The following is a 23,651-nucleotide window of genomic DNA, read 5'->3' as shown; positions in this document are numbered from 1 at the left end:
AGAGAACCAAAGAAGTTGTCCCGTCCTACAGAAAAAGTCTTTTTTACATCAGTCTTTCAAAGTCAGAACTAGGCAGCCAAGGAAAACAGAGGGGGAAGTATAAACCAGAAAAAACCCAACAACTAACAGAAAAACTCAGTCCTAATGACAACGTGATTGATGACACCAAAATTGCAAGCATTGTAAGGAAAGCTTTTATTAATACAGAAGTATATGTAATATACAATTCAATAGTGAATAGGATATTACAAAATTTCAAGGAGAAGTTTTGTTTTCATTTGGATGCATGAAGTACTCCAAACATGATCTGTGTGGGATCTGTGTGTCAGGATGAATAGTTTTTATTTTTCTTTTAAATCTCTGGCCTTGGGCTGCTTGTGTCTTAACCTTACTATAAAATCAGATCTGTCCAGTTTTCTCAGTTAAATATAGTTAATCTCTGCTTTTGGAATCTGATAATATGTTGTAAAAACTCAGTCCGGGATAAAGATTTGTATTTAGAGTTTTTTAAATGGAAACAGGTCAGAAGAGAGACATGAACATGGGTGTTGGTAGTTGGGGTAAGTGGGCAGTGCTGCACAGGGATAATTGCTGGGAGACATGGACTGGGAGCACTGGGAAACCCTGGGCTGGAGCACTGTGCTGAGTGCTTCTCTCAGCATTGCCCACTGCCTTGACTTACCTGTGGAGAAACAGGCCTGTTGCTGTGAGAGCAAGATGAAAATGAGAAATGGCATGGAAAAAATCTAAAGTGTGTTGAAAATCTGGAAATAATTACCTTACAAGGAGGCAAATGAGGAAGAACTGACAAAAGCGGGTCAAATAATGAATGCTGCAGAGAAGATATGTCATGGACTTTTAACAGCAAGAGGGTAGGAGGATACTTAATGAACTTTAAAAGTTGGCAAATTCACACTGAGTGTAATTACATTGTGGAATTAGCTCTTCATTGAAAGTTACTGAGGCCAAGGCTTCAGCAAGATTCAAAATGGGATTCTGGTTTTATTTGTGCAGCAAAAGGTACTCTGAGCTGTGGCAGTGAATCCCAGAAGGTTATTGCAGTTTCGTGCTCTGAGGCTTAGCTGAGTCTCTCACGGCTTTTGATCAAATGACACTGAGAAGAGGCAGGGTAGTTTATTTACTTTTTCTGTTTCAAACTTTATACCTTTCTCTGTCCACTAAGTAACTGTGAGTGCTGAAGACATGAAAAAGCATTGGAAGGGATCCAGTGTGACCGTTCCTCTGTTTCTGACTCTTAGTGCCATGGTCTAGCTGATGTGGTGGTATTAGGTCATAGGCTGGAATTGATGATTGTAGAGGTCTTTTCCAGCCTTGGTATTTCTAAAAAAAATTATGTGTATATATACACACACACACACACATATATATATAATCTTTAAAACTTCAGCTGGTGCTTCATGCTTGAGTTTGTCAGGTTTAAAGTTGTTAGTTGTCCACCCATGCTAGGCGTATGGATCAGGACTGAGGATCTTGGATCTCAGTGTACTAGTTGGAAGCCTGATAGTCACATGCATTTCTGTCCAAAACAATCTACATGTATGTGCAATCTGAATTATGCTGAAAAGTCAATGTTTTATGTATATTTACATGACATTGTAAATCCTACTTTAATTCTTGCATTCTTGATATCTTAAAAAATGGCTACCTTCTCAGGCTCTGCTAGTCCTATTTCCAAGTTAGGACTTAATAGCAGAGTATTAAATGAAGTCTCTTGTTGCTTTTCTGCAAGTTAACTAATCTTTATTGGCATTTTAAAAATATATCTATATTGTAACTGTAAAAACTAGTGGACTGATGGCTTTTGTAAGGTATGTTATGGTGTTCCTTCAGTCCTCGGGCTCACATGTTTGCCGATTTACCTACTGATTCCCAAAATTAAGTAAGCCACAATGGGAATTCCAGCAAACTAGTGAATTAAGAAACATTTGTGATAGTAATTAGCTACCTGTCAGCTCATGAGAATTAAAAAACGAGAGCAGAACAGTATCTCTTTTGACACATTATACAGACATTAATTAACAGGCTTTTTAAAAAACTTCTCCTTCCAAAGCACCATCCCTTTCTGTGAAAGCCAGACTTAGGTGCTGAACTTTATCATAATGGGAAGTGATCTTTGCTAATGCCTGCCTGTTAGAAAGGCATTGCTAGTTTTGGCTTCTAGTACAGATGAGAGTGAACATTACTCAGTAAAAGTTTGCTTGCTTTTATTTTATTAAGTGTAGCTGTGATTGATTTTATTTAATCTTTTTAAAAAAAATGAACTCTACATAGCTTGATAGAATGTAATAAAGATGTGAAAGCAGTGGATTCTTTTGGGTTTGAAATATTTTATTATTTTTGAAATCTGAAGGAAAAGCACAGAAATCACAGACAGCCTCATTAACATATGACATAAATAATGAACTCAGAACTGAGGAAGAAAATAAGATGCTTGCACGCCTGGCTTACTGCAGTAAATTTCTGCTTCTTGATCAAGAGTAGTTCTAAGGTGGAAATAGAGAAAAATAAGAAGGATGAGAGTATGGAGTGAGTATGGAGATCTGATTTTCCAGTTGCAGAGAAGTGTGTGCCTTGAACCTAGCAGAAACTTGCAGATTTCCAAGTGCTGTATTTCACAGGCACTGGAGGGTAATGCCCTCTGTGAGAACAGCTGCTGTGTGCTAACATCAGTATGAGCTGTCACATTAAGTCTATAATAATGTTGCAGACCTTTAGGAGCCTTCAAAGGTGCTACAGCAGGGAAAAAATGGAATTGTCAAATATTGTGAAAACTGTGGAGAACAGGGGCATTGATTATGTCTTGAGGTAATTGAAGGTATGTAGCTATTATTCCTTTTGAGTTGTTTTGCAGGCTTAAGAGGGTAGGATCTGAGTCAGCCTTTGGGTAACAGAAGTCCTTGAGTAGAAGGATGCATATTTTGAGTGCTTCATAAACACTTTGCCCACGTAACAGGAGAACAGTGAGCTGCTTTTGGGCTTTTCTGTTCTTTTAGTAACACACTTGGAATCAGGTTGAGTAACCAGATGATGTTAATTTATCTTGCCTTTTGAGGTCCTTCTGGAACAAAGTGGGAAAATTACATTAATACATTCTAGGTTATTCTTTTAAGAGTGGAATTTCAGTACTTCAGTTCATGCAGAAATTATGCTAACAACAGTTTTCAAATGTAGTTTTTTTACACAGAAAAGATGAAGTGATCTGGGCACCTTATAAACTGGTATTGCAGTTCACTTACTGCGGATGCCTTTAAATAGCTGTTTGTATTATCATGTCTTGCTGTTGAATCAAATAAATTGTCAACAAATTGTGCTTTAAAATATTCCCTAAACTGCTTTTGCAGGCTGTAAAATAAGGATTTTTTATTATTATTTTCTTGAGACTAGAGACATAATTAATTTATTTTGCATTACCAGGACAGTCATATTCTAATATTTATAACTGGAGATTTATCAGTTTGTTCTGCATACATCTTCCTTAGTTTTGAGGCCCAGATTTGGTTAAAAATCTGAATTGTTTTTTCTTTGAATTGCAAATTAATTGCAGTGAATATTTAGTTATCTCAGGTTAGTAGGAAAAGAAATACTTCCAGGAACTGTGCAGTTTAGGATGCCTTTATCCTTTTAGAAACAGTTTGAATAGTTATTATATATTAATAACAACAGAAGAAATACTCAGTTTCCTGAAGTAGGCAGTTAGATTATATCAGTGCTGAAATACTGAAAAATACTGGTGGGAGAAAATTCAGTGGTAATAATTTGTAATTTTCAAACAATAAGTGCCATTTCAAAATTTACAAGTAGTGATGAGTAGGAAGGAAAGAAAAGGTGATCTGAGCAGCACGTCTAACTTTAAAGGAATGGAATACTTCACATACATGTTGGAGAAAATTTAGTGATATGCAGGTAGGTCAATGGATAACTTGATAAATACAACCTCAGTTATCTTTGACAAGATAGGTTGTACAAGACTGGCCTGATCTCTTGCTTTGTTATGGTAGCTCACCTTTTTTAGACAAATGGAGTTTGTCTACGTAGAGGCCAGAAAAGCCTGTGGTACAGGATTAAATGAAAAATAATTATTTCATGTTGAAAAGATGCAGATCAGTGGAAAAAATGGCAAAGAAAGAGGATGCTATAATGGCATGGAATTAAAAAAAAAGTAGCCCAGCTGAATTTATCTCCATCTGGAACTAAATTATTTTCTGAAAGAGTTTGTCATGCTCTCCTGAACTACATGGAACTAGCCTCAGTGACCCAGAAGTTGCCATGTACCTGTCTGACACCTTTTAACACCTCCTGAAGGCTAAAGTTACTAAAATGGGAGGTCAGTTTTTTATCAAGTGAAAGTGAGCACTGAGGTTTATGAGCAAAAACATAGTCCTTCCCTCCACAGCACTTCTTCAGTCAAGGCACCACTTTCAGGTTGCTCTGTTTATTCCTCATGCAGCCTCTGTGTTCTGTCAAACTGGTCAGCAGTTTGCCACCAACCAGCAGTGGGACTGAAGGAGTAACTCAGATGATCTGTTTCAGAGCTGGTGTCTAATGTTGTGCTAAATTGAGGTACTGAGGCACAAAATTATTAATCGATTTCCTTGGAAAGACAGCATCAATATGTGTGTGTGATGGTATTACAGTTCAGATACAGATTGTGGTGTTTTATGTGTCTCGCAGTAATATCAGGATTACTTCTCAAGCACATGAGAGATAGAGGAAGAGTAGCACAATTTTTCACCTATTTTGGATTATTTGGACTGTGGGATAAGATTCAGAGAATGTTGATTAGATCCATAAAATGCACCAGAATGCTAACTCTTGCTGTGTCTAAGTTTTAAGCACTATTCTGCTTAGCAAAACCTATGTTCCCATGTAAAACAGCGGTACGGTCCATCACAGCTATCTTAGCAAAGATGTAATAGAAAGCCAAGAAGAAGTACTCCAGAAAGAGTTGTGGGCTTTGGAAATTCAGGTGACTTATTCTGTGCTTTGGACCATCTCCAGCCCTGTCTCACAAAATACAACTGAAGAAGTTACCTTCATTTAATGCATCTTTTTTAACATGTGAATCTAAATTCCCTTTCTCCTCCAGAGGAGATTTAAAGCAGCTCTCACCTCTTCTGTAAATCTATAGATAACCATATTTCAGACAGCATTCTAAGAAGGGAACACTGAATAAAGTGGTTTAGTTTTGCACAAAATAGCTAGAAATCTGCTTGGACAGAGTTGTTGGGACTGCTTAATGTTGTTATTAGAGCACTCATCACTCAGAGGAATGATGTTCACTTCAATTGGCTCTTCTTACATAGGAGGACATTGGACTGGGTGGCTGAGGTGGTCATTCCCTTTTGCATGCTTTTAAAATGAGTATGTTTGTATGATTTAGATTTTATCTGAAAGAATTTGAAGTTATTTTATTCTTGTTTGGAAACCCCAAAAAAGATCCGGAATTACTGCTGACTGACAAAGCACCAGAACTTGGTGACTGGAACTGAGACAACGGGAGTGTGGGCTAGGTTGTTGGCAGAGTTGCTTATTAGAACTTGTAGGTGTATGGAGAATTTCTAGAGCATCATGTAGCATAGTTCAAATCACACTTGGAGACAATGAGTTTATGATAGAATTGTGTCTCAACTCTTGGGAATGGGAAAGCAGATGGTGGGTATATCATAAGCAATAGATGTTTATGGTTCTTGGACAATGGAGATGGAGTTTGTGATTAAGGAGTTGAATTGAAAGAAGTAGTTGAAAATAACTTACTAACTGGATTTAAGAAAAGTAAGTGCTGTCATTTCAACAGAAAAATGTGAATATTGTCATCAAAGACACTTGTGTTTCCTTGATAAATGATGGCTTTTTTCTTTAGTTGTTCAAAATCCTAGTGTCATGTAACAAAACATGGTGTACTACAATGGTGGGCCAGATTAATGTGCTCAATGATATCACAAGTGATGCATTTTTAAAGATGTTATGGTCACTCAGCATGGTCATTATGGCAGTTCAAGTCCCTGCTCACAACTGCTTACAACTCCTCAGTATTTTTCTGCAACCATTAGTGGTTTTCTATTTGTTTGAAAAGGAGTATCCCTACTGCAGTTTCCTCAGTGGTAGTTGAGAAATCCAGGCTTTCCAGCATTTGCATCCAGCTGTCAAAGTATGTGGAAATTTGCATTTGCATGAAGGATTTGGGTTTTTTTTTGCCCAGAAGAGGTTCTATTTTTACAAAACCTGTGGGAAGAGATTTGGGCATTTTGGTATTCTAATACTGTAATGCAACAGCTCTAAATACCTATTTTTCAAATCAATGTAATGTTGTTAACCTGCATTAGGGTAAAATAAATGCTTTTAGGTACTGCTGAAACACTTCTATTATTGACTGGCATAGCTAATCTCAAACACAAAAGCTTTATGGTGAACACAAGTCAAAAGGAAGAAAGTTGCAATATAAAAAAAGCTGTTCTTTTATTTTTTTCCAGCATATGAAAATAGGAGGTTATGTTCCGGATTGAAATTTGTAAAGAGCTCTGCAGTTACATATTGTGGTGCATCAAATTACTGAAAGCAAAATTACACATTATCGATTTAGCAATTTGTTTCTTTTTAGAAGATTTCCATTATCTTCTAAGAAGATTAACCCCTGTATAGTTTTTTGTTTAACCCTAGTAATTAACCCATTTAGAGTTGCTTAGGGTTTGCTTAACCCTAGTAATGGCTAAAGTAGTGAAAAAATACCTAGTTCAAAAATACAAGGTCACAAGCAGGTGAGTTGTTTTCATAGACTGCTTCTTAGAGCAGTGGCAAAATAAGAAATTTCCCTATTAATCAGTTTCGTTATTTTACTGAGATATTTCAGGTCTTTTTCTTTTTGGAAAGCTTGGCTATGTTTTTCTGCCCAGAGGAGGATGGCTTATAGACTGGTTCAGATAGTTTATTTTTTATTTTGTTTTGTACTTCCGTTTTATGTTTTCCTTCAAGATCCCTCCTTTGCCTCTCAGTTCTTTTTTCAAAGATGTTTTCTGGGTTGGGAAAAAATGGAAACACAAATTTGTGCAGTACCCAGTGCAGTGCACTCTTTATGGAAATATCTGATTTACTCTGAACTGTACATTCTAAGCAATGATAAGTGGAATTACTGCTGTAATTATCTTTCTTTAGGGAATATTTCTAAGTTGAAATCTAAAGCCTGTCTCTTAAATGACATTCATCAGGGATGTTTCCTTAGGCATACTTTTCAGAATTGTGTTTTATTTTTATCTTCAGCAAGATCTGACTCTGCACAGTTTGTGTTAGAGACTGGGAGAATAAGTAGAAGAGGCAAATGCCTCATAGGCAACAGGGAAGTGAGTGGAGAGTTGAAAGATGAGCTTCCAGCAGCTGCAAAAAGGATATACACTTCAAGGGTGCCCTATAAGCCTTATAAAGCAATAAAGGAAGGAAAACAACATTATGAAGGGTCCTAACAGCCATAAAATTCCAAAAATGGCAAGGATTGCTTTCATTATATAAAGCGTTCGTTAAAGCTTTAAATAATGAAATAAACTCTTGACAGTGAGAATGGAAACCTTCACTGTTCAACCAGCCTCTGTTTACTTTACAATAATCCAGGCCATAAAAGTAGTGCCTCACAAGTTCTCAGTTCTAGGGGAGCTCTGGGATGCCCGAGGACCACACAGTTCCCGGCTCCAGAGGAGCAGGGTGTTGGGCAGCACGGTGGCTCCTGGCCTGTGGCCACCCCTCTGGCAGTGCCCCTGGTGCACAGTGCAGCCCAAGGGCAGATAGTCTGACTCAGAGCATCCCCAGGATTGTTTTCCTTGCCTTCAATTAAGTGTTTTGGGGTTCTTTTTTGAACAGTTTGTGTTTTTTTTTTTTCTTTCTTTTTTCTTTTGAAGCCCAGATGTATTTTGGGTATTGCAAAAATGTGCTGGAGACTTTGGGACCAGGAAGTAAGTGGGGCAACTCATTAAGGGGGTCTTCTGGGATTCAAGGTGTAGATACTAAAAAATGTCTTCTATGTAAAATAATTTACTACTCACTTTTTTGGTCCAGGCTGTTAGATGAGGTGGTTGAGCCACCATCCCTGGAGACATCTATAAAGACAGATGTGGTGCCAGGGGACAGGTTTTAGTGGTGGACATGACAGACTTAGGGTAGTGGTTGTGCTTGATCTTGAAGGTTCTTTCCAACCAGAATGATACTAGGATACTATGATACTTTAAAAAAAATTACTATTGCATTAAAACTAAAAACTTGCAGGTTATGCAACAGCTACTTAATTTGTCTATTGAAAGGATGGGAAGCAAGGATTTATTTTTAACAGGAATACTTTGAAAAGACCTTCTATCTCTCATTTTAGTAGTGCTAATGTTGCTTATCTTATCTGTTAATAGCATAATCTGTTTAAATGGTTTTTTTCCTGAGTTAGAAGCCACTTTAGGAAACATTATAAGATGTAAAGTACACATGGAACACTCTTTCTTATCTATCATTGAAATTCAGCCATTTTCTGCTTTGCTTGCAACATACAAAACCGAAATGTATCCTTGGGAAAAAAAAAGAATTTGGTGATAGTGGGTAAAATTATCACTGAAACCTTTAAGCTACAGCATGACCCCCCTAAAGGCACTTGAGCAGCACTGTAATTTCTGACGCTGTTTGCAGGGAAAGTGTGGCATCCCATTAATTTTTCTGCCCAATACCACAGTTTACCATTTGTTTCTTTGTCATAGTTCTGAGTAGTTCTCTAAGCTGCCAATGAGGTTAAACATCTTTTTTAAAAGATGTTGGAAAAGAAAATAGCTGCTGATATATATATTTTTGTGTTCATGTACATGTGACATGAGATATGTTTGTGAAGTTTTGATATCTCTGTACTTGCACCATCCAAAATGGAATCCTTTATCTTTTGGCATATTTTTGGGAGACCAGACAGGGAGATTTTCTGCATCATGAGTGGGAGAAGTAAATGAGTCACAGTTCTCTTTATGAGGAGCTTTGTTTCATTCAAATCCCTCTTGCCAAGATGCTGACACTGAATTTGAGTCATCAGCAATAAACAAGTCATACAGAAAATTGAATCTTTAGAGGGCAGAAAATTAGGGGCAAAGGAAAGGCACTCACTGGCAAGCTCTCTGTTAGCCTGTGTTTGAGAGGAGTTATTGATTGCATTATTTGCCATGGTGGATTTTTCCTTAAGTGCCTTAAACTAATTAAAAGTCCCAGTCTGAAATTTCATTTTGAAACATGCATGTGTAGTGAAAACCAGCAGCATTTGTCAGGCTTTGAGATCTCTGAACATGAAACTGAGTTTTCATGGCACTAAACAAACTGGTTGTAGTCCCTGGTTTTATCATTAGCCTTTCACCTGTGCTGTGTCCTGAAAGACTGAGATCAGTAAGAGTTAATGGCATCTTCCAGAAAAAAAGGAAGGATTTGGTGGTATTTGTCTTCTCTTGGGTTTGGTTTAGTTGTTGGGTTCTGTTTTCCCCTGTATAATGCAATTGCTTGAGGAAATTCTTTCATATATCATGGTAGCAGCCCATCATGACTGGACATGTTTGTGTTCAGGAAGTGATACTAAATCAGCTAATCTGTATTTCAGTTGAAAGGGAAACTTTTATACTATATTGCCTTTAAGTGTTTTTTATTTTCATGAAAGCAGCACAGCACCTTATTTGTCTGTGGTACCAGTGTTTCACCACTTGCAGCTTTTGAAATCTAAATGCTTTAAAGAAGGGTGGTATTGTACAAATATTTTTCATGTGGAAGTATTTCCACATTTAATAACCTTCCCCTCAACAGAATGCTGAAAAGTCTATACTTTGCTGATTACCTAAAATGTGCCTTTTTATTCTTTTCATTTTAAAGTGTTATTCCACGATCAGTATAGGTCATGACATATAAATTGGCTGGAGCTGACTCGAGGAGGGGCCAGGAAAGGGGATAGGATAATGGGAATGACTTCTGTAATTGCTGGCATTTCTTTCTCCTCAAAATGTCTTGCACAATGTGGGGTATCCCAGGAGGCTCTCTTATCACTTATCTGGAGTTCCTGCCTCCCTTGTGATAAGTGTGTGTGCTGTGGTTATGCTGCTCTCACCCGCCTCCCCCGACTTTGCCCCATCATCTTTTTAAAGAGGCAGAAATCCAACACTGTTGAAGGAAAGAGAAAAATACAGTAAATTTTCAAAGGAAATGGTGGGTATAATGCAAACAGTAGCAGTTGCAGTGAGCATAGTTGAGTGAACTTACACTACAGCATGGCTTTGCTAAATATAGCTACAAAATACTTGCTGTCTGTGAGCGCCAGTGTAGGAGAGCATTGCCATCTGCAGCTCTGGAAGTTGCAGAAACAGGGGCACAAATCACAAATAAAGAGATGGGAGTAGGATAACAGAGTGCCAGAGTGCTGATCCTGTACTCACTCCACCAGGCAAGCTTCTTCCTTGGAGGGTTGAATGGTCTTTCATTTGTGCTGTCCCTTTCATTGCAAAATGAAATTTTCCTTCATGTGCCCCAGAGGACCATGGAAGATATGAAATAAGTGAACTTGCTTTGTAGAAAGAGGATTAGCATTCCTTGACATTCAACTTTAAATATGGATGGGGAAAAAATCAGGGTAAAATCTGCCACCTTTTCAGTGTTGGTTGCTGTTGGTGGGTTCTGATCTCTCAGGCTTGTGTTTTGCCCTTCTCCTCTGACCTCCGGATGCTGCACTTTCCAGGGTAGACATCTGTGGCCCTCCCATGGTGCAAACCTGTCAAATCAGCAATAGATGTGAGGAGGAAAAGAGCAACACATCCAGAGAAAAAAACAACTGGAGAATACTGATGCAAATAGGAGGCTGTAAACTTTTAATGCAGTGAAGTGAATGCAGCCCAGGATGAAGGGAGTGAGGAGGAGGAGGAGAGCTTGGGGTCCAGCTGTGGGAAGTAGCAGAGCCAGGCAGGGTGTTTGGGAGCAGAGCTGGGACAGAGGATGGGGCAAGAGCCAAGGAAGGAGACAGACAGACAGTGCAGAGTGCTGCAGGGAGCTGTTAATCGGAGGTGCCACCTTTCCGCTGCCTGATATGTGATGGTGGTGCTGAAGTCTTTTCATTGTCCTTCCATCCATGGCCTGGCCTTTTGCCTTTAAGCCACTGCCTGCCTTGTCCCCTGCTTATATGGGTTTGTCCCCCAGAGCTGTTCTGTGCAGCTTTGCAACATGGCTCAGAAATGCCACACAAAAGTAGGCGAAGGTGTCATGAGAAGAAGGCTAGAGAGTGCAACAAGGAGGTCTAAATTGGCAGGGGCTTTGAGGAGTTTGATGTAGTAAATAGAAAAACCAACATGTGCTGTCTGCTTAAAAGTCAGTTTGAGACCCTTTTCCCTTCTGTCTTTCAAAGTGGACTTTGAAAGATGCAGTGAAGTCATGAGAGTCTGCTGACTTTTTAAGATAAGGGCTAATTAAAAAAGGAAAGGTAGCATCAATCCTGTATTCTCATGGCAAGGAAGTACAGTTCTTGTTCAAAAGCCAGTCCTAAACTCGGTATTGTGCTGTGGAAGAGCATAAGCTAGGGGGACCTAATAGAAAAGGGGCTTGTTCCTCACATGGTACTTGTAAAATTATTGCATTAATCTGTGCAGGAATAAAGGAGATAGACAAAAGGTCTTACTAATGTGTTTAAAAAACTGAGTTTCTTCAAAATGAGAAGAAATGTACTTGAAGAATCAGTAGGTTTGAACTGTAAAAGCTTAGCTCGTCTTGCCAAGTCTGCTGCTTCTTCTGTGGATAAATATGGGATGGTTATAATTTGAAGTGCTTCATTCACTTTCCCAATTTAAAAACCACAGATATTTTAGCTGACTTCTTTTGTAGAGCAGTTTGAGATATGGTAGCAAAGGGGAGAGATGTTATTTTAAGCACTGTTTTTTAATCAGGGGCAAGAGGTTGGCTCAGGACACTGGCAGAGAGACTTGGAGAATTTTGCCTCCTTATTGCTTATTGGAACCATCACCAAGAAAAGATCTTTCATTGAGGAATAACATTTTAAGGTGTTTTTGTGTAGTTAGTGATTTCAGTCCAACCTACAGGAAGCTCTGTCTATATATGGGTGCTAATCTAGCATCCATTTACCAGTGTGGCTGGAATTGAAATGAATATGCAGTCCTCTTGCCACCTGGTCTCCTTAGGTGAAGATTGAACACAGGGATAGAAGAACATGAACAGGCACACATTTCTGTATCTAGCTGAACATTGCTTCCACAGCTTGACTGGTTTTTGTGGATTCTGCCCTCCTAAGGCCTCAGCCCAGTGTGGCAACTAAACTCTTAACTGCATGATGAGTCTCAAAGTAGCAGATAAGCTTATTGAAGGGAATGTGGTGTTATTTCAAAAATCTTGTAGTTGAGAAACCTGTCACTCTTCTTAGTATCTGAAGTAGCTTGTATTGAATTTAGGACATATATATGTGTGCATGCATCTGTGCTCACACATTTGGAAAGAAGAATCTGGATATTTGAATTCTATTTGTAAAAGTACTTTAACCATTAAAGTTAGATGTAGAGCTCCAGAGTCAGGACTGTATTGCAGCTTCAGTACCAACCTTCTCCTGAACTCTGATAAGGCTAAAAGTATACGTTTTGTTCTACATATCTAGTTACCCATCACTTTCTTTTAGGAAACTTTTACATGAAAAAATTATTTTTATCCTTTAAAAGTTACCTGAGGAAAACTGCAGACACTGTATATGAAGGGTCATATTAATTAAATTTATGAAATTCAAATATTTGTCTCCAAATTTTTTTTTAGAATTAATTGGAAAGTCAGACAGTCTTAATGCTACTATTTACCATGGATCTGTGGTAGATTTGTTTTGGTTTTGTTCTTTTCAGTACTGCTTAGAAATCAGCTGAAACATTTATATTGCAGAAATCATACAGCAGCAGTTTCAAGTTTTTTGTGCTTTACATGCTTGATTAGAAAAATCCCATTAATGATAAAAAATGCTAATCAGTGATGTGTTTTGCCAGCCACCATAGGCCCACGCACTTGGTATAATCCATTGTTTATTAACCTAATGAAGGTCATTGAAGCTTTTGAAAGCTTGTGTGACAGCATCTCAAAATGGTTTTAAAACTCTGTGCCGCTGGACTCCAGTGCTGGAACAAATCAGGGCTGGGTGTTTACTTGTCAGAATGGCTCTGGCATAAATGAGTTTCTTCTGGGTGGAATAATCATACTGTGCTTTTCATTTGTTCATTATAATTGTCAAGACAGACAAACAGTGCCTTGATGGCTTAGCTGATGGTGCTGCCATTAAGCATCTAGACACTGTCTTTATCCACATCTTGTTGATTTTCCTTTTCTTTTTTTGGCAGGTGACATCACACAGAAGGGATATGAGAAGAAGAGATCAAAATTAATTGGGGCCTACCTGCCACAGCCTCCCGGTACGTGAATCTGTGCTTACGATATAGGAAGATGTGAAGCATGCTGATAGTTGCCACAGTAAAAATCTGCATCTCTGAAGAAATCATATATGGCAGAAACAAAGCTATTGTTATGCAGAAAAAGCTTATTCCATCCACTTTATGTATATTTTTATATATATGTCTGCTTTGATGTGTGTGTACATTTTTTACATACGTTGCTGTGGGTTTGGCAGTCATGTCTGGAAAACGAAATCAGCCTAGGCTCATTAGAGAGGCATTGTTTGTTAGAAGTAATGCAAAAATACAGAGGAAAACGTGATGTCCTGACTCAGTAAGACCTCAGCCAAGTAAGGCTTTCTGAACAGAGGTATAGACAAGAGTGGAAGAGAACCTTGGAGCATTATACATTCCTCCCTTTCTGGGTTACCTGTCCAAATCTCCCTTTTGAAGATAGTAGAGAGGCCAGCAACATCCGTAGAGTTCAGCTTGTCCTAGAACACGTGGGCTACTGATCTTTCATAGATACCTCGTCTCAGTGTTGAGGAGTGGGTTGCATGTACTTGCCTAAAAGGTGTAAAAGTATCTTCAGACTAAGTTTAATAATGTATTGCTTCATTGAAATTATTCCTGTTTGTATGTAAGAACTCTTCAGAGTTCTTTCACTCTTCTGAGGCACAGGATCGTGGAGCTGAATATGTAGTTGTAGGTATTGGTGTGGGGCTCCAATTTGTGTTCACCTCGGAGGAGCGTGCCCCACACACTCATGGCATCTCAGTCACCTTATGGAGGTTCCTTTTGGGCTCAGCTGTCCTCTGAGCCCTGTTTTGTTACAAGGCTGGGTATTAGTTTCCTCTTTCTTTTAAAAAATCCTGCCTTTATGGTGGAGTTGATGGTTTTCTTTTTAAACTGCTGATGTCTGGAGGCACTAGCTTGTTCAGTCTTCTTCAGGTGTATATGTATTAGCTAGCTCTGTAGCAAAATGGTGGGTTTGTGCCTTTGGCTTTAACTTGGCCTTCTCCATGAAAGAGATCAGTGTGACAGACACCTCAATTTTCTGAAGTGATTCTAGGGTGTCTGTGACACTTCCTGACCCTTGGGAACCATTAGAGAATGAAACAAAGAAATAACAACTGCATTACAATGCCAGAGGTGCAGTTATTAAATTTCTGGGTATTTATTGGTCTGACCAGACTATCAGACATACAATAGTCTTCACAGTATGTTCTCATGAGACCTACCTCAATTTGCTGAGTTACAAAGAGACTGTTGAGTCACAGTTATCCTCACTACAGCAGTGCAGTTGGTTCCAGGATTTATTTATACAACTAGTTGTGCCATTTTTCCTTTGCACAAGAAAGTACACCTCTTTCTCCAGGAAGCTCATACTGTTCTGCTCATGCTGTATCTGTGGCTGAAACTGCTGGGGATTCATCATGCATGTAATGATAAAAAAGAGAAGGTGGAGAACCCTCCTTATCCCACCTTATCTTTCAAGGTCTCTGTTGTGATATTAATGTTTTCCAGTGTAAGGAGGAGCAGAGGGATCTCCGTAAGCCAGTCCTATATGGGGTCCATTCATTGGCCATGAAGAGCAAGTAGCTGAACTTCATGGCCATGAAAAGGCCATGACTGAGCAAGTAGCTGATTTAGGGCTGTTTGAAAGATGAGAAGAAATGGAGTGAATGTTTTCTGCTCTACCACTTCCCAGAAAATCCTGTACTGGGAATGTGGGATACGGATGAGTGAAGGAAGAATATAGTAGGATGAAGAAGAAAAGTATTGAAATACTGTCCATTGTTTTCTTGTATGTACATCAGACTCAATCATTTAGCTGATGGCTAAATGAATTATTTTATTATAGTGGAAGACACTGCTTCTACTGTAGAAATGTATCTTTCTCCAGAAACTGGTATTATTTGTGCTTGGGTCTTTCCTGTCTTTGTACTTTTTGTTTGTTTTGTTGTGTTACCTTTTGGACAAAACTTGAAACAGTTCAATTATATATTCTACTTATAAGACTTATCTGTATATTTGAGGTCTCTGCTCACTAGAAAGGGAGATATGAATCCCTTCCAAGCAGAAATAGAATAACAAAACAGATGCTGCCTTTTTGAAGCCTCTGTTCGTAACAGATACATACATCACCGATTAGTCATTTGTTTCTTTGTTGTAATGTGTTTTGATGGGGAACTGCAAGCATTTATAAGTTTTGGTGGTCTTGGATCTTGCTATAAAAAGGTAATAGATGTTTTAGAGATACTTTAAAACCGTGTAGAAATGGACATGGCTCTTTTGCTGGGATTGGAGGCATTGGGGAAGGGCAGGGATTTGCATTCTGTGACTGCATTCAACAAAGGACAGGAAATCCAAAGGCAGTTCCCTTGTGTTGGGACATACAGTCCTCTTGCTGCACCTTTGCTAACATTCCTAACGCCCATGTTGGCAGAGTGGAACATTGACCCGCGTTGGCTCCGTGAGCGTCCCGTGGTGTCTGTGCGTGTGTGTGCGTGTGTGCTCTACTGCATGGGGGCAGCAGCTCCACCCGTTGCTGTAACAAATGTAAAAAAACTAAACATGAATTAATTAGTTTTTTTCAACTTGTTACAGCAGCGAATGGAGCTGCCGCGGTACGGTGTAGACTGCAACACAGTGAAGGAGCTGCCAGAAGAATGCTCCGCACTGCCAACATTGGTGTCTGTGACATCCGGGAAGCGGCCGCTAGAGAGAGAGCAGCCAGCACGGCAGGAAACCGGCCTCTCTTTTATTTTCGTTTTGGTGAGCACAATGAATGTATCTTTTCCAGTCCATATCTGTCTATAACTGTGCCTCATCTGGAAGCCTCTGGTAGACATCTCTATCGATAAGATAGACTAGGAACTGTCAGTGACAAGGCTGGACCACAAAAGGACATCGGGAAGGCTGCTACCGACTTGTGCCTGAATGAAGTGATGGGAAGAGAGAGGGAATACTCCTTTTCAGTAACGTTTGAACACATAAATGGCCCTCTAGCTTCCATTCCATGGCTGCTTTGGAGGAGTGTCGTGGTTTTGGATGCCCAACACAACAACAAAGGAGCAGCCCCATGGCCGCTCACTCAACTCTCCCCCCCCCACACACACTGGTATGCAAAGGACAAAGGTCCTGGATTGAGACAAAGAATAAGAGGAGTTCTTCACCGATTAAGGTCCTGAGCAAAACAGACTCAACTTGGGGAAAAAAAAAAAATTAATTTCACACTAATCAAACACACACAGGACACAGACAACACAAAGAGCAGGGCTTGCATATGTTACCCCACCCCTCCCTTTTTCCTGGGCCCAAATTACTTTGTTCCCAGTTTCTCTCCCTCCTTCCCCCCAGTGGCACAGGGGGACAGGGGATGGAGTTTAGAGTCAGTTCACAGGCTGGTGGTTCTTGCCACGCCATCCTCCTCAGGACGAAGGACTCCTTACAGTCCTTCCCTGCTTCTCCACGGTGTCCCTCCCATGGGAAAGAGTCCTCCATGAACCTCTCCTTCATGAGTCCTTCCCACGAGGTCCAGAGCTGCTCCGGCGTGGGCTTCCCACAGAGTCAACGGGCTCCTTCAGGAACAGCAACTCCCCTGGCATCAGGGTCTTCCAAACCTGCACAATCAGAGTTCACAGGCCACAAAATCCAAGTCCACTGGCCGAGTTCACCCCTCCTGGCACCTTCAGGGAATGTTCCAACACATTCCTCCACAAGTGCAGGGGGAACAGCTGCCATCTCGCCATGGGTTGCAGGGAAACTTCTGCTGGGCACCTTCTTCCCCTTCTTCCTCACCAACCACCAGCACCACTCTCATAGCTGTTCTTTCATATGTTAATCACTGAGGTGCACCTATTTTCTCTCTAATGGCTCCTTGGCTGGTTTTGGAAGCAGGGGGAGCTTCTCAGCTTCTTACTGGAGCCAATCCTGGGGCCCTTCCCCTGCTACCAAAAAGCCCACCAAACCAAACCAGAACAGGGAGTTTTTGTAGAACAGGTTGGTGAAACCCAGGAAGGCATGTGTTTCTAATTCCTGTTCTGGCAGTGCCTTTTCACAGAGCTCTTTACGGGTCCAAGCCCCCCAGAATCCAGAGGAAACTGTAAAAATTTAAGCACCCCTATTCTGTGCTATTTGCAAGTCGAGAGCTCTGCCTGAGCTCCACTCAACTCCAAACTATTCAGAAACAGATGAACTTTTAAGAGCAGGCATCAGGCTGGTGGAGGAAGAACATTTGGCAGGGCTATGTGGCTGCAGTGTGGACAGGCAAGGCGTGACCCCAGCCACACCTGCACGGCTGTGCCTTTCAGCAGATATCCATCCTGCCCACTGCAGGGACCTGTGGCTGGTGGCTGGCAGTCTGTTTCTGCTCTCTGGATTGTAGCAAGGTTGCACAGGATTCACAGCCCCTCGAGACACCAGATTTTCTCTTGCCACCCATGTAGACACATGTAGGGCATTGCAGTCTTGCCTGTGTGCTTGCCCATGCTCCTACAGGGTGGGAACTAATGATATAAAACCATGTAAAAGTCTAGACCTAGGCAATAGAAGGGCTGGCTATATGCACGTATAAACACAAACACACACACATATATATACATATATACTAAAGGTCTTTTTGTTGTGCTTGTTAGGATACTGTCCTTTTGGAAAGGAAAAGCTGTTGCTTTTCAGGAATGGTTATAATCCTAACCTGAAAGGGGAAGCTGGGGACCCATGTGGCTGATACTTCACCAGGTGATGTAGTTCACTCTTAGGCTCCTTATTTTTGACAGGACAATCCCAGAGAGGATATTGTCACATATGGTGTACAGCAAATGTGCATTGAGTCTGATACATGGGGGACATGCTGGATCTGCTACACATCTGCAAGTTGACTCTGCAGGGCATGTGCAATAGGTTTGACACATCCAGATGCTGCACAGCCTGCACATATGCAAAGGACATTTGTATTGTTCCAGCCAGGCTGTCGAAGATCCAGAAATCCAGAACGGATATGCTGCATTTGGCAGTGTTAATGGGAGAAGGGATGAGGGAGCCACCTTTTTCTTTCCCATTAAATCCTTATGGCCCTTAACTTAGGGAGACAAAAGTACAGCTTTGTTTCCTCAAAACGTTTTCTCAGGATGTCAGTTTGTAGCTGGAGATGTTCTGTGCACAGAGTACTTTTCTTAGCATTCCCATATGTCAGACGTCTAAAAATAATAGTGAATCTGGACCTTTATATCTGCATGTATGTCTCAATCTCTCTTGTGCTGTGACCTTTCTCTTACTGCCTCTGTAGAGGAGCCCTAGCAGCCAAGAGCTGAAAGAATAACCACTTAAACAGGCATTTATTTCAGAATATCTTTCTAAAGATTGTCTTGATTAGATCAGTCAGTTCTGGGTAAGATAACATGTGGACAGCTGCATGCGTGCTATTAAGAGAAATCCTTCCTAGAAGAAAAATAACTAAATTACCTGCATCCCCATAAACTGTGTTTTTTCCCAATTTGCTTCCAGTCTTTTGCCAGGAAATTTGATTATTCATTCACAGAACAGAGCCAACATTGTTATCAATTAAGCTTTGCTTCTAACGGCTTAGACATGGGTGGTTCATTTTCTCTTAATCAAATGCTGTGTCTACACTAGATTACTTTTTGTAATTTCCCATCATTGGTACCACCAGTGTAGCTCTATTTGTAGTGTAACCCTGTAGACCAATCACCAGTGCTTTATTTATTATGGCTAATAAACCTGTGAGATGCACTGTTTAAAGGCACCTGCTGTTCCTTTCCAAGGCCTGGAGACAAATCACTGCAACTCCTGCTGCTGGAGCCTCATAGCACTAGCATGGGGAGATTTCAAGCTACACAGTACAGAGATAATACATTTGTACAGAAAACCCTTTACCTTGTGAAGACACAATTTTCTGTAGAATAGTAGGAAGCAATTTCCATACCCTCTATTATTAACACGACACGTATATATCTATCTGTAATGTGTGCATACATTTGCATACTTTTCTATCTGTATGTGTGCATGCATTTGCTTTCAGTTATTCCTGCTGCTAGCCTTTTGGGCACTCAAAGTAAGCCTGGCGATTAAAGTGTCATTTTCTCTTCCACAGACATTATTTAGATTGCAAAGATTGCAAGGAAATGTTTAAACAAAGCTTGATTCTGGAATTAAAAAAAACAAACCCTCCTACTCTTTTAATAATGAGTATTCCTATCACATCTGCCTTCCTAATTTTTAAAGTTCTTATCAAGGGATAACCATGATGGGGCATTTCAAAGTACATATATGTAGGTTGAGAACGTGGATCTCTTTGAAAAACATGTACTGCACAACTCATGGACACTTTTTTGAAAACAGTGGAACAGATGTTTCACAGATGAGAAACTAGGGTATGTAGATGAATGCTTAGAAAGTCTTTGTAAAACGTAATGTTGGTTTGAACTGGTGGATGTCTTGCAGAGCTTAGCTTGCTTAAAAGGGGAGGTTCTAAAAGCACCTGAGAGCTAATCCTTGATGCCATCACCTAGAGCATAATGGTTACTGCCTGGCTTTTGCCATACTGTGTGAGGCCCGTTTATTGTTTAACACACTGTGTTTTATGATGGCACCTCTGTTTCCTATTCTGCGATAAGAGCTCGTAATACCAAACCTTGGTCAACCACAGAGCAAAAGGTATCTTTCTTCAAAGACTTCACACCCTAATAGTAAGGCAAAAAAATGGTGTAAGGGAAGAAATAAGTATATGATTAAGTCAAATAGTGATGTGTGTAGTGGTTTCAATATTCAGCATGGTGGGGTTTGGGGGGCAGATATTTTTAGTACACATCAGACTCAAGGTGTTTTTCAAAGAATTAGAAGGATTTCAATGAAGTATCTGTTCATGGAGAGCGTCTGTGAAACATAAGAGCATAAGAGGAAACATGAAACTGTTTTTCTAAAAATCTGACAAATGGGTGAGAAAAGATGGCTCAGTCAGAAGTGAGCAATGGGGAGTAAAAAGGGGAGATACCATTAAGGGCCTTCAAACAAAGTTTGCCTGTGCTGGAGCAGAGGAGTTGGAGCCAGTGTGGGCATGTGAAGAACTGGGTGCCACTGTCAAAATGAAAACTGCTGGAATTCACAACACTGTCCAACAGACAGGTCTGTGGCAAATTTCTTTTGTTGAAAAGGATGCTAAACTGCTGGCAGTGTAAGTTGACCACTGCATGTGGACAGATGGATTTTTGCTACGTACTCTCCCAAAGCCTTCAAACATTACACTGATGCTGTGGGACTATCTAGAGAAGAATGGAAATCAGAGATCACATGAATTGCAGCTTTACTGTGATGTCCACTATTGCTGAGGTAATGGGGAGAAAAAAGAAGCCACCATTAGCCATGCTAAGCTTGAACTGAAGGCTTAACACTTGCAAGGAAATGCTAGAAGGCAAGATAGAGATTGTAATAATGAAAGAAAATAAATTTGAAATATGTGCATTATTTAATATCAGAAGCAAGTGCAGGAGTAAGAGTGAAAGCTCACCTGTGATGGGAAGATTGTTAATTAAACATACCTAATCAGAAATTCCATTTTCTCCATATTTATCTAGCAGAATGTGGCTCCACTTTCCCGGATGTCTTTGGTTGGGAGTGCCACATTTGGGCTTATCCACTGAATTAATTCCTTAGATGTACATTTAATAGGAAGAGTGAAAGGCCAGCCTAAGTAACAAGTTCCGTGGGGGTGGTGTGACCTCTAACATGTTTACAAAATACACAGTGTGTTCACCACCTGCCTTTGCTTCTACAGCTGAACTACCAGCCATTGCATAGAAGCTCCAGAAATACATTGAACGGAGGGTAAATACTGTTTCTTATAACTACATTCAAACACTGTTTGCCTTCCTTCCCACTAGCCCTGGAGTTGCTGGGTTTACCCTACAGCTCTCCTGGGGTCACACATTATAAGTTAGTTTTAGAATAGTAAATGTAGCCTGTGTCTAAGAATGCCTTCTATTTCTTGTCAATTAGATATTTGAGTTTTTATATATTTTTAAATTCAGAAATTTGACACAGACATAGGAATAGGAAATACATCAAAGCAACTTGTCAGCTGTCTTTAAGAGAACAATTGTCCACTGTTGGAGAGGGCAATGCAATTATTGCCACATTATCAGTACAACACTGCAATTTAGCTACAGAAAGAAGTAATTAAAAAGAGGGGAACAAAGAGGTGAATTGGGTGAAGGGGCAAGGGGGGGGGGGAAGGAAGGAGGTGAAGCCTGCTCCCAGCTAACAGTTTTGTGCCGTCCATGGACTTAAAAGTAAAACTATCCAGCTTGCAATAGTATTGCTTAAGTAGCTTTATTGAGGCTCTTGCATTTTTAGCTAAATACAGTCAAAGCAGTATCCAGCTCCAGATTAGGATTTGTACATCAATATACGTGCATTAAGTTGTCTGCCTGTGAACCTGGTATTTAAGCTCCCATTCTTACATGAGGAGACGTAGTTAATTCGATTGATGAAACCCAGGGAGCTTTTCAGCTTATTCCAAAGCAGATATCTTCACTGATAACCTGCGTAGCTCTTTCAGGACCACTGGGCTCATGGAGTTACCTGAAGATAGGCGTCTAATACTTTCAGGATTTCCTACAGTATCGGAGACGTGCACAGAGCAAACACATCTAGAACAGGATTTAAAGGGGACATAGACCATTCTTGCCAGACCAAGTATCATAGGCTACAACATCTGAAGACACTGGACACCTTCATTCACACTTCTGAGTCCTGGTCTAGGTCTCTGTTTTTCAAAATGTAAGCTTAGTTTAAGCACCTTCTTGTAGACACCTAAATATAGGTGTCTTAATCTGCAAGCTGAATCCCAGATTTAGTAGTATTAGGTAAATGAATTAATGCTTGTGTTAAGAATATGTCTTTTTGCTCCAATGCACCTGGTAATGCTTGTGTGCAACATGATGAACATGTAACACTGATTTCTCAGCCTTTTATACAGAATAACTGTGGTTTAGTTCTTCATGAAGGAAATTCTTAATGACTTCTAATCATTAGCAATAATTATGCCTGCCTTTTAAAGTCCTGCTTTAGCTGTAAGGCTGGGTGGACTGTGGCATTAGTAAGAACCATATCAGTTTCACAGTGCCTGAGTTTGTGTCTGCATGCAGGGCACCGGTGTGACACTGTCCTTTCTTTTATGAAAGCCATCCATTGTTCTGCCACCTCCTTAAATTTAGGAATCGATCCAAGTATGAATTCTCGCAGCCCATCGTGCCACCGCTTCACAAATGCATCTGGGTGAAGCTGCACTTGAGCAAGCATTAGCACTTAACTCACAGACCCTGTGTGCTGGCTGTGAAAGCTATCAATTTTTTGGATTTAGTTATGTTCAGAAGTGGGAAAAAAAAATAAAAAATGCTTGTTACTGCACTATATTGCTGGAGCCTTCATGGAGGTGAACAATTCTGCTGTTAACACGGCTTTGCTATTTATGGTAGCACTTCACTGATTTCATGGTACTCATTATTCTGTGTGGCTCCTACTCCCACCCATCGCTCAGGGATGGCAGCGTGTAGGCTTCTGCTGGTGTGTGCTTTGTCTCACACCATAGTTGGTGCTGTGCAAGGGAGCAGGTGCTTGGGAAGCAAAAGTGTGAGTCCAGGCCGTGCCAGCTAATTCCTTCTCTAGCCCCTTCAGTAAGGAACTGTCATCAGCTTCCTTCCTGTCTCCCCAAAGTGGGGTGATGCTTTGTGTTTTCTCACCTTAAAGGAACTTAGTACACAGAGAGGTCTCGGCACAGATAGCTGTTGGAGAGACTTTCCTCCCTATTTTAGTGCAGAATTAACTTCCTCATGTAGATCGGTCCTATTGTTGAGCCAAGTTCACATGTCCTGCTCTGTATTTGGGTAGAGGTTTATTCACTGTTTCCTGTATTAATGGGAAAGTCAGAACTCAAGCCATCAGATGATCCCCAGACCTCATAAAAGCAGAAGGTATTTTGATATTCCTGTTCAGTTTGTTATGACTTTACATGATTACTAGTGCAGCATGTTGGGGCTGTCTCTTTGCTGACTGTATGAAGAAGCTCCATGTTACCTATTGTGTCAGAACAGATGTACTTAAAAAAGCAAACAGATATACAAAGTAGGAGGGAAATAAACTAGTTAAGTGTATCAATTTTAAGATTAGGAAAGATTTTTCTATCTGTAGTAAGAACAAGAAGCTATGTAA

The 23,651-nt window shown here is 40.2% G+C and overlaps 1 protein-coding gene across 5 annotated transcripts in view; it reads left to right on the top strand.

The window, feature by feature from the left end:
- Window positions 1-23,651, top strand: part of DIP2C (disco interacting protein 2 homolog C) — a 321,779-nt gene that overhangs the window by 157,813 nt on the left and 140,315 nt on the right. For 3 of the 5 annotated variants that reach the window (XM_051612586.1, XM_051612587.1, XM_051612585.1), the window contains exons 2-3: window positions 13,371-13,442; window positions 16,032-16,199. In XM_051612586.1, the coding sequence (XP_051468546.1) occupies window positions 13,371-13,442; window positions 16,032-16,199 (240 nt within the window). The remainder of the gene's footprint in view (window positions 1-13,370; window positions 13,443-16,031; window positions 16,200-23,651) is intronic. The other 2 variants (XM_051612589.1, XM_051612588.1) reach the window with 1 other exon arrangement.

The sequence above is a fragment of the Apus apus genome, chromosome 2 (assembly GCF_020740795.1).
Source record: "Apus apus isolate bApuApu2 chromosome 2, bApuApu2.pri.cur, whole genome shotgun sequence".
In the NCBI taxonomy this organism is placed as follows: domain Eukaryota; kingdom Metazoa; phylum Chordata; class Aves; order Apodiformes; family Apodidae; genus Apus; species Apus apus.
The sequence above is the reverse complement of the archived record's forward strand: the minus strand, read 5'-3'. Positions and strand labels throughout refer to the sequence as shown.